This window comes from Plecotus auritus (assembly GCF_963455305.1).
Source record: "Plecotus auritus genome assembly, chromosome: 3".
In the NCBI taxonomy this organism is placed as follows: Eukaryota; Metazoa; Chordata; class Mammalia; order Chiroptera; family Vespertilionidae; genus Plecotus; species Plecotus auritus.
Window position 1 is genome coordinate 164818916 of NC_137772.1, and position 12161 is coordinate 164831076.

General features: G+C 39.3%; 1 protein-coding gene across 4 annotated transcripts in view; it reads right to left on the reverse strand.

Moving 5' to 3' along the window:
• Window positions 1-12161, reverse strand: part of MON2 (MON2 homolog, regulator of endosome-to-Golgi trafficking) — a 125608-nt gene that overhangs the window by 64267 nt on the left and 49180 nt on the right. For all 4 annotated transcript variants that reach the window (XM_080659850.1, XM_080659849.1, XM_080659852.1 and 1 more), the window contains 3 exons: window positions 5578-5702; window positions 5041-5177; window positions 3748-3901 (listed from right to left, as the gene is read on the reverse strand). In XM_080659850.1, the coding sequence (XP_080515976.1) occupies window positions 3748-3901; window positions 5041-5177; window positions 5578-5702 (416 nt within the window). The remainder of the gene's footprint in view (window positions 1-3747; window positions 3902-5040; window positions 5178-5577; window positions 5703-12161) is intronic.

Sequence of the window (12161 nt, forward strand, 5' to 3'; positions counted from 1 at the left end):
TTACCGCCCACCTGCTCGCTGCTCCTTACCACTTGGCTCTCTGCCCCTTGGCACTGCCACCGAAGCAGGAGAGGCACCCGCGCTGCGCTTGCCAGCTGTGAGCCTGGCATCTGGCTGAGCAGCACTCCCCCTGTGGGAGTGCACTGACCACCAGGGGGCAGCTCCTGTGTTGAGCATCTGCCCCCTGATTGTCAGTGTGCATCATAGCGACCAGTCGTTCTGGTCGTTCCACCGTAATGGTTGCTTAGGCTTTTATTATATAGACTAGAGGCCCAGAGCAAGAAATTCATGCACGGGGAGGGGGAGATGTCCCTCAGCCCAGCCTGCACCCTCTCCAATCTGGGACCCCTCAGGGGATGTCCAACTGCCGGTTTAGGCCCTATTCCTGTGGGACATCCCTCTTACAATCCAGGACTGCTGGCTCCTAACTGCTCGCCTGCCTGATTGCCCCTAACCACCTCTTCCTGCCGGCCTGATCGCCACCTAAACGCTCCCCTGCCGGCCTGATCACCCCCAACTGCCCTCTCCTGCCAGCCTGATTGCCTGCAACAGCCCTCTCCTGCCGGCCTGATCGCCCCCAACTGCCCTCCCCTGCCAGCCTGACTACCCCCTAATTGCCCTCCCCTGCCGGCCTGATTGCCCCCTAACTGCTTGCTCCCCCACACCAGCCTGATCTCGCCCCTAACTGCTTGCTCCCCTTCACTGGCCTGATCTCACCCCTAAGTGCTTGCTTCCCCACTGGCCTGATCACCCCTAACCGTCTCTGCCTCAGCCCCCACCACCGTGGCCTTGTCTGGAAGGAAGTCGGATGTCCGGAAGATGTTTGGTCGACCAGGTCTAATTAGCCTATTACCCTTTTATTAGTATAGATGCCAAGGGTTAAAGACAAAGAGAGAATTTTCTCTTAAAAGCAGCAAGAGAAAAGCAGTTGGTTAACTACAAGATAGCACCCATATATATGACTGTTGGCTGACTTCTCAACAGAAACTCTGCAGGCCAGAAGGGAGTGGCAAGAAATATTCAAAGTGATGAATAGCAAGGACCTATAACCAAGATTACGCTACCCAACAAAACTTTCATTTAGAACTAAGGGTCAGATAAAGAGCTTCACAAACAAGAAAAAGCTAAAGGAGTTCATCACCACCAAATCAGTATTACATGAAATATTGAAGGAGAAGAAGGAAAAGGAAGAGGAGGAGGAGGAGGAGAAGAAATAAAAAATATGAACAATAAAATGGCAACAAAAACATATCTATCAATAACTGAATCTAAAAATCAAAAGAAATGAAAAAAAATCTAATAAACAAGATAAACTGGCGAATAAAATAGAATCAGAGGCATGTAAGCATGAAACAGACTAACGAATCTCAGAAGGAAAGGAGGAGGGAGGTTGGAAGAGATTAACCAAGATTTTACCTGTGGACACAGACAGCAGGGTGGTGAAGGCCTGGGGCAGGGCAGGAACCGGTTGGAGGGGGACAATGGGAGAAAAATGGGGACCTCTAAAGTACTCTCAACAATAAAGATTAAAAAAATAATAATGAATAAATAAAATAGGTATTATCAAATCAAATCAATCCCATAAAAAGGAAGATGCTTGCTCACTGGGGAAAAGTATTGTGAGATACTGAGCTCACCTATCACCTCAGATACAATCTGCTAACACAATGAGAATAACAGAGCATCAGTGCGTCAACTTCAAACTTCAGAGCAATTTTTACCCATGGTTAGGACAAGGCTTTCAAAGGGCAAGAAATCTTTTGTCTTATATCATGGCAAATAGGGGATTATGGTTTTAACTTCCTTTAAGATATGTTGAGATAATTCAATATAGAGAGAATAATTCAAGGGGGAAAGAATTAATGGTGCTGGAACTGGGTGTTCACATGTAAAAGAGTGATATTGGAGCCCTACTTTAAACCATATACAAAAATGAACTCGAAATGAATCAATGACCTAAATATAAGAGCTGAACCTAAAAACTCTTAGAAGAAAACATGGGCAAAAGTCTTCATGACCTCAAATTAGGCAATGAATTGTTAGATATGATATCAAAAGCACAAACAACAAAGAAAAAAAAAAGACAAATTGAATTCATTAAAATGAAAAAAAAAACTATAGCCTTGGCCAATGTGCTCAGTGGTTAGAGAATTGGCCTGGGCACTGAAGGGTCTCAGGTTTGATTCCCAGTCAAGGGCTAATAAAAGGGTGAATTTTATGGTATATGAATTATATCTCAAAAACAAAATCAAAATTACTAAGAAAAGCTAATAAAAGTTATTTCCTATTCCAAAGTGTAAATGTCCCTGAATCATAATCAAGTCTTGATAAGGCAGTAAATTTATTAAAAATGTAAAACCTAGAATAAAAAATAAAAATACAATGTATAGCTATTATTTATTGCGAAATTAACTCTTAACCTGAGACTAGTTTTTTATATATATTATCTCATTTAACTCCTCACAAAAACCCTGGATGATGGACTAAGGCGATACAGTTATTAATCAGCAGTTTTTAGCCCAAGTCTGATTCTAAAGCCTATCAATTTAACCCCTAATAAGTGCCAACTCTGAGCATTGTAAAATTCAGGTAATCAATAAAAATATATGTATATTATTGATCAAGAAATTTAAGCTCAAATGGGTAAAGTTTTTGGGTCTAATCCTTGTCAGACTAATTAGCCTCATAGAGCCACATACTAAACCAATGAATATTAGGCATCTTGTTAAACAAACCTCTATTTTTAAAGAACATAATAATCTATTGGTAAAGTGCAACTAAAACCTATAAAAATAGTCCTAAATATAAAAAACTCTAATTCCCAAATTCTATGGTGTAGACTTTAAGTGCTAAAATAGGTAAGAGACAAAGGTAATCTATACTTTTTATTTATATCACAAACGTAAAACAAAGCCCACACTTCCTTACCTAACTGTTTCAGTGATATTAGAATTACTACATCAATTCTACTCTTAAATAAAATGTAATGCATTTATTTAAATATTTTAAACTTAAGGTCATATTGCAAAAAGCGTCACAAGCCCAACTTTGAAGGGAGCCATACTGAAATAAATTTAAAAGAGTATGTTACTAATACTTATGTCGAAACTACTTATGTCTATACATTAGTTAACTTTTCAAATTATTACACACTTAAAAGTCTAAAAAAACAGAACACACAATTAAGATTTATATGTGTGCCTTGCCTTCAAAGAAAATAGTGAAAATAATTTTAGACGGAACCTCACAATGAATTAATGAAAGACACCAATTCAACAGGGAAGCTCCAATGTGAACATACTAATTAATCCATGTGCAAAAGAACACCCAATAATTTCTAGCTGAAAAGTTGATATATCTCTACTCTCTTTTCATAGATAAGGAAACTAAAATGTCTAAAAGGTGAACTAATTTGCTAAAGGTCACTCAGTATTAGAAAACCTAAGTTCACAGTGTATGAAATCAAGCCATATACTTAAAACTCCATACAGACAGCTGAATAGGTCCTTAGGTAAAGAAATCACATTTTGTTTTATAATGCTGCTAACAACCTACAAATAGTATTTAAAAAAAAAAATCCAGTCTTAAATAATTTCTCAAAATTCGGCAAAAGAAAATTAGTTCTAAAATGTGTTTTAAATACTAGGTCTAAAATATAAAATATAATGCAGAGAGAAACATTTTAGGATAAAATATCATTCCCGACAATATATTTCCTTACAAAATAATGCTACTACTACTACTTACTATGTTGCTTTAGCACTGCCTTGTACTGTTATAGTCAGAATAGGTATCCAAGTTCCTCTATATTCAAATGCTGGTAGTAAAGTAACACCTCCACCAATCCCCAACATTCCCGGGTTAGCTGGTGCTGAGACAGTGCCACCTGCATTATTGTTTCCTTTTGGATAAGGGGACGAAAACAAAGATACCATGTTATTACTTAATTACAAATCAATAATATTCAAATACCTGGTAAAATTTTTAAAATTATGCTATAGGAATGGATATTATACAAATAAATGAAATTTATCAATCCTACTTTGGCTATTAGAGAGTATCCTAGTTTCACCAAAGCACCATTTTCTTTTTTTATATAAAAGGTACTAATAAGTAAAAATACAAACTTTATAATATACCTTTCGTTAATCACTTTTTATCAGAGGTGAGAATAAAAAATAAAAAGCCACTGATCAGATAGTAAAAAGTGGAAAAGAAAGAAGGTTAAGGGAAACAAGAAGACACTGACTTCCAAACTTAAATCAAGTTCACCTGTTTTGTTAAAAGAGAGACTAAAAGACCCCCTAACATAATAACCAGACTCTTTAAAGAGAGGCACCAAATGAGGTATTTTCTAAAATGAAGATCAGCATCTAAACTTTTGTTAGGTGATTAGCGTAACTAAAAATATATCAGAAAACATATTCTGGAGAGAAATAAACACAGTTGCCTCTGTGAGCTCAAATTATTCAAGTGTAAGTCTTACACTCATGTATCCTATCTAATAAAAGAGTAATATGCAAATTGACCGCACCTCTGCTACACCCACAAGCCACGCCCACCAGCCAATCAGGAGCGAGTATGCAAATTAATCCAACCAAGATGGCAGTTAATTTGCATATCCAGGAGTAGAGCAAAGACTGAAGACAGCATAGAAGGAAGCCAAGCGTTGCAGAAGGGAGCGAAGCTGTGGAGAAGCAAGCAAGTGGGGCTGTGGAGAAGGGAGGGAAGCAGGCAGGGCGGGGGAGTAGGGAGGGAAGCAGGTGGGGCGGGGGAGAAGGGAGGAAGCAGGCGGGGCGGGGGAGAAGGGAGGGAAGCAGACTGCCACAGGAAGCCCTATTGCAGGAATCTTCCTGCAATGGGCCTCTAGTAAAATATAAAATATTATAAATGAATATAACAAAAGGTTATAAAATAGATATAATACATTTAAGTAATTAAATTTCTCTAGTCAAAGATATCTATAAAACATCTTCTCAGACTAGTGAATACTGTAAACTGTGACAGAACATAAAAATGAAAATATGAATGAGCCTTTACCAGCTTGGTTTGCAGTAGCAGGATTTCCAGTAGGAGGAACAAGAAACAATGACTGGATAAAAGAGCCGAGTGCATTCACAATATCACGAAAAACCTTGGTGGAATGTTGTTTCATATCATAGGACTGACAAAATGACCTGTAAAATAATTTTAAATGTTTTTGGGGAAAATGTTTGGATATATTAAAATATTTAGACTTTTTTTATACCAAGTAACATTGATAAATTAGTCTCAATGCTATATTTAAAACTTCATATTTGAGTGTTTTTACTAACTTAGGATGAAGGTTCAGATTGAGGTTAATGTTCTTAAAAAATTATCTTGGCCATGTTAACTCAGTAAATTCGGCTGGTGACAATTACTAACACACTTTTTACCACCACCCAGTTATTTTGCACACCAACACCCCAACCTCTTCATATACACACAATCCACTTTTTTTGTTTACAAATCACTAATATTTAGAAATAAATACTTAAACTTCCTACTGGCATAAAAACAAACCTACACATTTAACAAAATACTGCTGAGGTTTACCTTAATAGCTGAGGCTGCACACAGAGTCTGTGTATTGATTCTACTGCAACAGCTCGTAGCCACTGTGGTTTATCTGCATCCAGAAATTTCACCAGAAGTGACAGAAATATCTCACATTCAGTTACCTAAAAAGTGTAAAATTTTAAAATAATACTTATTTAAATCTAAGAATTATAAATTCCATTCTTATTTTATTCCTATGGACAAACCAATAAAATCTTTTAATTTAAAATAAATTAAAATTCTTAATTGGGAGTGGAGAAAAAGGGAAAAGTAGTTATATATGGAAAAGCTAACAGGAAAAAAAAAATCAGTGTCTAAGTACATCCCTGAAAACTCACAATAGTGATCTGCTAATGTGGTTAATCGTTTATCCTTATTTTTTAGAAAGTACTATGTAGGCATCAAGATTAGTATCTATGGCTTAAGACCAATTGTCGCACGAAGATACTTCATTAATTCCATTAACAGGGGTGGGCAAACTTTTTGACTCAAGGGCCACAATGGGTTCTTAAACTGGACCGGAGGGCTGGAACAAAAGCATGGATGGAGTGTTTGTGTGAACTAATATAAATTCAAAGTAAAGGAGCGGAGGGGAGAGCAAGAGAACCCTCCGCTCTTTCGGCTCCGTGGGCCGGATAGAACAGCCAAACGGGCCGGATCCGGCCCACAGGCCGTAGTTTGCCCACGGCTGTTAGCATGAAGGGTGATGAATGTTTTTGAATTCCTCTAGTCCTTTCCTACAGGATAAAAGTCAAGAGATAAGTGATGCTTAAGATGAAAGCATCCTGGTGGAAATACTAATACATGGATTAGAATATTTAAATGCAAGCATGGGATTATTAGTGATAAGATCCTCTGTTAGAGAAATGTATGTGAAGTAGAAAATTATGTTAGACAAGCCAATGTATCCCCATTCATTCCTTATTAAAAGCGGTAAGTGAAAGGCAGGAGAGAGAGAGAGAGAGAGATTAGCCATTTATAATTAAGTTTCATAAATTCCTTAAAGTTATCTTCCTTAAAAAGATATCTAAGCATGGAGCCTAAACGATTCAAAGGGCAGAGAGGCACCTAGCTCAAATGTTAGAAAGTGGAAAAAATATAGTATACTTGACATGTTGTATCTGTCCCAACACGACTAGGGCATTCTAATTTCCTCTAGTCAGTATAGATACATTAACAGAACTAGCCTTTGAAGATCAGTTACCTTCACCCCTACCTTTCAGAACAAGATACACTGGTGAATTTGGGGGAAGAACACTGAGTCCCTAGGGTAGTAGCTCCCAAACTGCAGTCCCTGGGACTATTTCAGGGCTCTGCGAGGTGATAATTATTTTCCTAACAACACTAAGATATTACTTGCCATTTTCAATGTGCTGACATTTGTACTGATGACATAAAATAATGGTGGGTAAGAGAAATCGAAATAACAAAAATAAAATATAAATTATCATTTTATTAAATCTGACCCATAAGTGCATGTCTTTTTAATTTTCTATGTGGCAAAATGGGAAGTACATATGAAGCACTTTTGCTGTGTATCAAAGCACAACGGCTGTCTGGAGAAAAAGAACTATGCCTAGTCACTCTTTTTCCTTATGGAACCCCATTTTAACCAAAAGAGCAATGGCAAACTATAACTATTCAGACTTGTGGGTATTAAGATACTTTGTCAAAAATTAACAAAGTAAGCCTGTCACTTTAGGGGAAACAGCTGACAGTATTTATTGCTAATAATAAAATTTAAGCTTTCAAATAAAAAGCAGAATTTGGAGAAACTTGTATCTGCCACAAAATCTTGATAGTTTCTTAATCTGATAAATGATTGGTGATATTAACGTGTGATTCTGGCACCATATAAAGTGCTGAAATATTTACACAACTAAAATAATATTCTAAAATTATGCATGGTAAAAGATATAACTGAAGCACAAGATGAACCAATGAATTTTAATGTAACAGAGTATTAAAATGTCATTAATATGACTTCAGACTTTACACTTCAAGAAAGTGTCACTGGCCTGGCTTAGTGTGGTATCAAAGAAAAATATCCACCATTATCTGAAAGGCCATTAAAATAATTCTGCTTTTTCCAACTATACATCTTTGTGAAATCCGATTTTCTTCATATGCTTTGACCCAAACAAAAGAATGAAAATAGAAGATATAAAAATCCAGCTATCTTTATCAAGCCAGACATTAAAGAGAATTGAAAAAAATAAAATGAAACAATGCATTTATTTATTTGGAAAATATAGGTATTTTTCATAAAAGTAAAATTCAAAAAAATAACATGTAGTGTGGGTTTTAGTATCATCTTAGATAGTTTTTAATACAATAATGACAGAAATAATCCACATAAACAAAAGCTCCTCAATATTTGTTATGAATATAAAGGAGTCCTACAACTAAAAAGTATAAGAATTACTACTCTAGTATGTCCTCTAAAAGATGTATCTTTAAACCAGATAATGAAAACAGAAAAATAAGAGGGTAGCATTCCACATCAATCACATACCTCACCCCACAACAACCATACCTCTAACTTTTGCCCTTGGAGAAACTAGAATGTCTGAACCTTCCCATATGTTAAGTCTAATGTAACAAATTATAACACCGAGGAAATAATATCTTATATATTTCTGAAGATTCATCTTTGCAAACACAGTCCTAGAGCTGCCTTATTGTTGTAAAAGGAAGTTTTATCAGTTAGTTATCACCCCCAATTGATGAGGAAAGTACAGAAATAGGCCTTTATCTTCCTTGAGGCAGTAACATTCAATCTTTCCTGTAGCTGGCTGTACTGTTATTTCCCCATTCTTTCTGCCCCCCACCCCCACCCCAAATCAAGGAGACCAAGGTCAAAACATGAAGAATATAGGAGCAGAACAAGAAACTTGCACTGGCAGACTTGCAGAAGGGAAATAATGAAAACTAAGAACACAGTGTAGTAATAAAATGCAGTGGGGGTTAAGAGCATGGGTTTGGCAGCTGAAGAGAATTGCTTAACTTCCCAGCACTGTAGTTTATAATTGATACTAGAGGCCCAGTGCACGAAATTCATGCACTGGGGGGAGGGGGTCCCCTTAGCCCAGCCTGCACCCTCTCCAATCCGGGATCCCTCTCACAATCCTGGACCGGTGGCTTCTAATTGCTCACCTGCCTGCCTGCCTGGTCGCCCCTAACGCCCCCCCTCCCCCGCCGGCCTGATCGCACCTCACTGCCTCTGTGTGCTGGCCAGGTCACCCCCAACTGCCCCCTCCCTGCTAGCCTGATTGCTCCTAACTGCCCCCACCCCGCCAGCCTGGTTGCCCCCAACTACCCCCCTCTGCCGGCCTGGTTGCCCCTAACTGCCCCCCCCCCCCGCCGGCCTGGTTGCCCCCAACTGCCCCCCCCCAGGCCTAGTCGCCCCTCACTGCCCCCCTGCCAGCCTAATCGCCCCTTACTGCCCCCCCCTGCCAGCCTAATCGTCCCAACACCCCCCCTGCTAGCCTGGTCACCCCCAACTGCCCCCCTTGCCAGCCTGGTTGCCCCTCACAGCCTCCCTGCCAGCCTGGTCGCCTCACGCAGCCTGCTTGTTCAGTCATTAAGTCATCCCTCAGGCTGGCCCTGGACAGCTGGGCGGCCGCCATCCGAGGCTTGCCTGTGCCTTGGACCGGCCCTGGGCAGCTGGGCGGCTGAGGGGACTGGGTGCCGCCATCTTGTGGCTGTGTGTGATGCCATCTTTGAGGGCGTGGCAGTCAATTAGCATATTCCCTCCTTATTGGCTGTGGTCGTGCCATCTTTGTGAGGGTGTGATGGACAATTAGCATATTCCATCTTTATTAGATAGGATAATCTCTGCCCCTAGTTCCTGACACAATTTCCTAAAATCCTTGTATATAGGAGTGCTAGGAGCATCTTTTGTTCTAATATCTGGCCTTTGCCCACCCTACCTCAACCCCCAGTTCCTGATACAGATCTCCTAAAACCCTTGTGATGTCCTAAGTGATAGGAGCATCTGACACAGCTCCTAAATCCATTGGAATTTTCTGGGTGATAGTAGCATCTTTTGCTCTAATGAGGAAACTCTTAGTGGATGCCAGGATAGGAGATGGTTGCCAGAAAGACCAAACCATAATTAGAAGCATGGTACTTTCAGACCTACCCCCAATTATCTGGAGAGGGGTGGAAATTGAGTTAATAATCGATGCCTCCATGATAAAACCTACATAAAAATCCTAAAAGCATGAAGTTGAGGAGTTTCCAGGTTGGTGAACACATCTACATGCCAGGAGGGTGGCACACCCCAACTTCATGGGGACAGAAGCTGCTGCTCTCAGGACCCTTCCAGACTATACCCTATGTATCTCTTCATCTTCCTGGTCATCTGTCTCCTTTAAAATATCCTTTGTAATGTATCAGGAATACAGGTTTCCCTTATTATCCCAAGTAAAGAGTTACTATGAAATCTTTTGTAAGCCAAAATGGCTTAAAACAAACAGTAGCCCCCACTTAATAGTTCACATTATGCTACCTTGCTTTTACAAAAGATCAATGTTAGTACAGTACTGACATTTTTTGTAAAAGGAAAAATCCTTTACACATGTCTTTCAGTTAATGAAAACAGGTACTAATGTAAGTGAAGAAAAGTGAAGTGGCCTAATGCAAACTTTTAGAAAGTGGGGAATACCTCTAGTAAGTAAAATGTTTTCCTGGGTTTTGTGAGCCACTCTAGCAAATTATTTTTACTAAATATAGTATTTTTACTTCATGAGAACCTCTAATTTGTAGCTAAGTATGACGGAAGTTGTGGGTTACCTGGTGACCCACTACTTATGGATGAAATGTAGGACTACTTGCTATCAGAGAATTGGTCAGTGTGGGAGGAAAAAATTCCCACTTCTGGTGTCAGAGGTACTTTTGAGTATGAAGTAAAACACTTCTTTATTCCTAGACATCTATACATTGGTCAATTTGACAGTGTCCCATAAGTCCCTTAGAGTCTCTTAATTCTTTTTTCTGTTCCTCTGACTTGACAATTTCAAATAGCCTGTCTTTAAGTCTGCCAGTTCTTTCTTCTGCTTGATCCAGTCTGCTGTTGACCCGTTCTAGGGAATTTTTCACGACCATTATTCTTCAGTTTCTGAATTTCTGTTTGGTTCTTTTATAGTTTCTGTAACTTTGTTCATACACTATTTTCCTGATTTCATTTAATTGTCTGTGTTCTCTTTTAGCTCACTGAGCATCTTTAGGTTGGTTATTTTAAATTCTTTGACAAATAACTAACCAATCTCCCTTTCCTTAGGGTCACTTTCTGGAGATTTATTTTGTTCCTTTGATCAGGCCCATGTATTCCCATTTATTTGTATGCCTTATTATTTTCTGTTTAAATTTGGGCATTTGAAAATACAGCTAACACTGTGACTCTTTATAAATTAGTTTTGTACAAAAAAGATCTCAACCAATCAATCTAGCAAGAAATTTTGGGGTCCTCCCAAACCTTTTTTGTTGATGTTTCCTCTGGGTTTGTATGTGTAATTTCAGAGCTAAAGAGGTTTGCCTGTTTTGACTCAGGAGCTCCCCCTGGTGTTTGCCTGGAGTATTGCAGTCTCTGATGCTGCAGCAAGCCATGGGTTTTCAGCAGGGCCACAGGCATCCATGGGTGTTGTCAGTGCTTCAAGAATTAGGTGAAACAAAAAACAGTCCCTTGGGCAGAATGCTGGTTACACATTTTATCCTTCTTTCCCACCTGAAGGAGAAGCCATAAGTTGGAAATTTTCTCTTGATCAGGCCTATGCTGCGCTGTGTCAGGAGTGGGATGAGGTATAGCAGGTAAGTCAATGAGCTTTCCTACCCACTATAATGAAACTCTTGGCCTTGCACTTGCCTGGAGTGCTATAATCTCTCAACTGGTTTCTGAACTTCTCAGAAATGCAATCTGGTCTATATATTGTTGTTCAGTCAGTGTTCGCCAGGGGGATGTCACTCTGATTTACATTTTTTCAAAGTTTCTTTGTGGATTGAAACAGACTATAAATATAATACAGAAAATATAATAGCTGACATGTAAAAGCTTTCCATCTTTGGAAAAACTAAGCTACATTTCACTTGTTTTCAGCAAATTCCAATTGAACTTACAGAATTTCTGAATTAATCAATGTAAAGCCTCACAGAACTTCCCTTCAATTAAAAAAAAAATTTACTTTTCAACTACAGTTTATATTCAATACTAGTGGCCTGGTGCACGAAATTCGTGCACATTAAAAGAGGATTAATTAGAGGAAATAATTTAATATTGCTATTTGCCCTTTCTCTATAATAGAAGTGTCAGAGATGAAAGAAAATTAGTAAAATGTATATGAAAACCTTCCTCCTGTTAAGAGTCTGGGGCGCACCACAGGACCCAGAGTCAAGTCCCCGCCCACCCACATGTGCCTCAAAATCGCATGAGACCCAGACCTGGCCGGCCCCTGCCCCCATTGGACTAGATCGAGACCTGGCCAGTCCCATCTTTGTCAAGCCCCTGCCCCCATTGGGCTAGATCAAGACCTGGCCAGTCCCATCTTTGTCAAGCCCCGCCGGACAGGGGGCGTAGTCTCAGG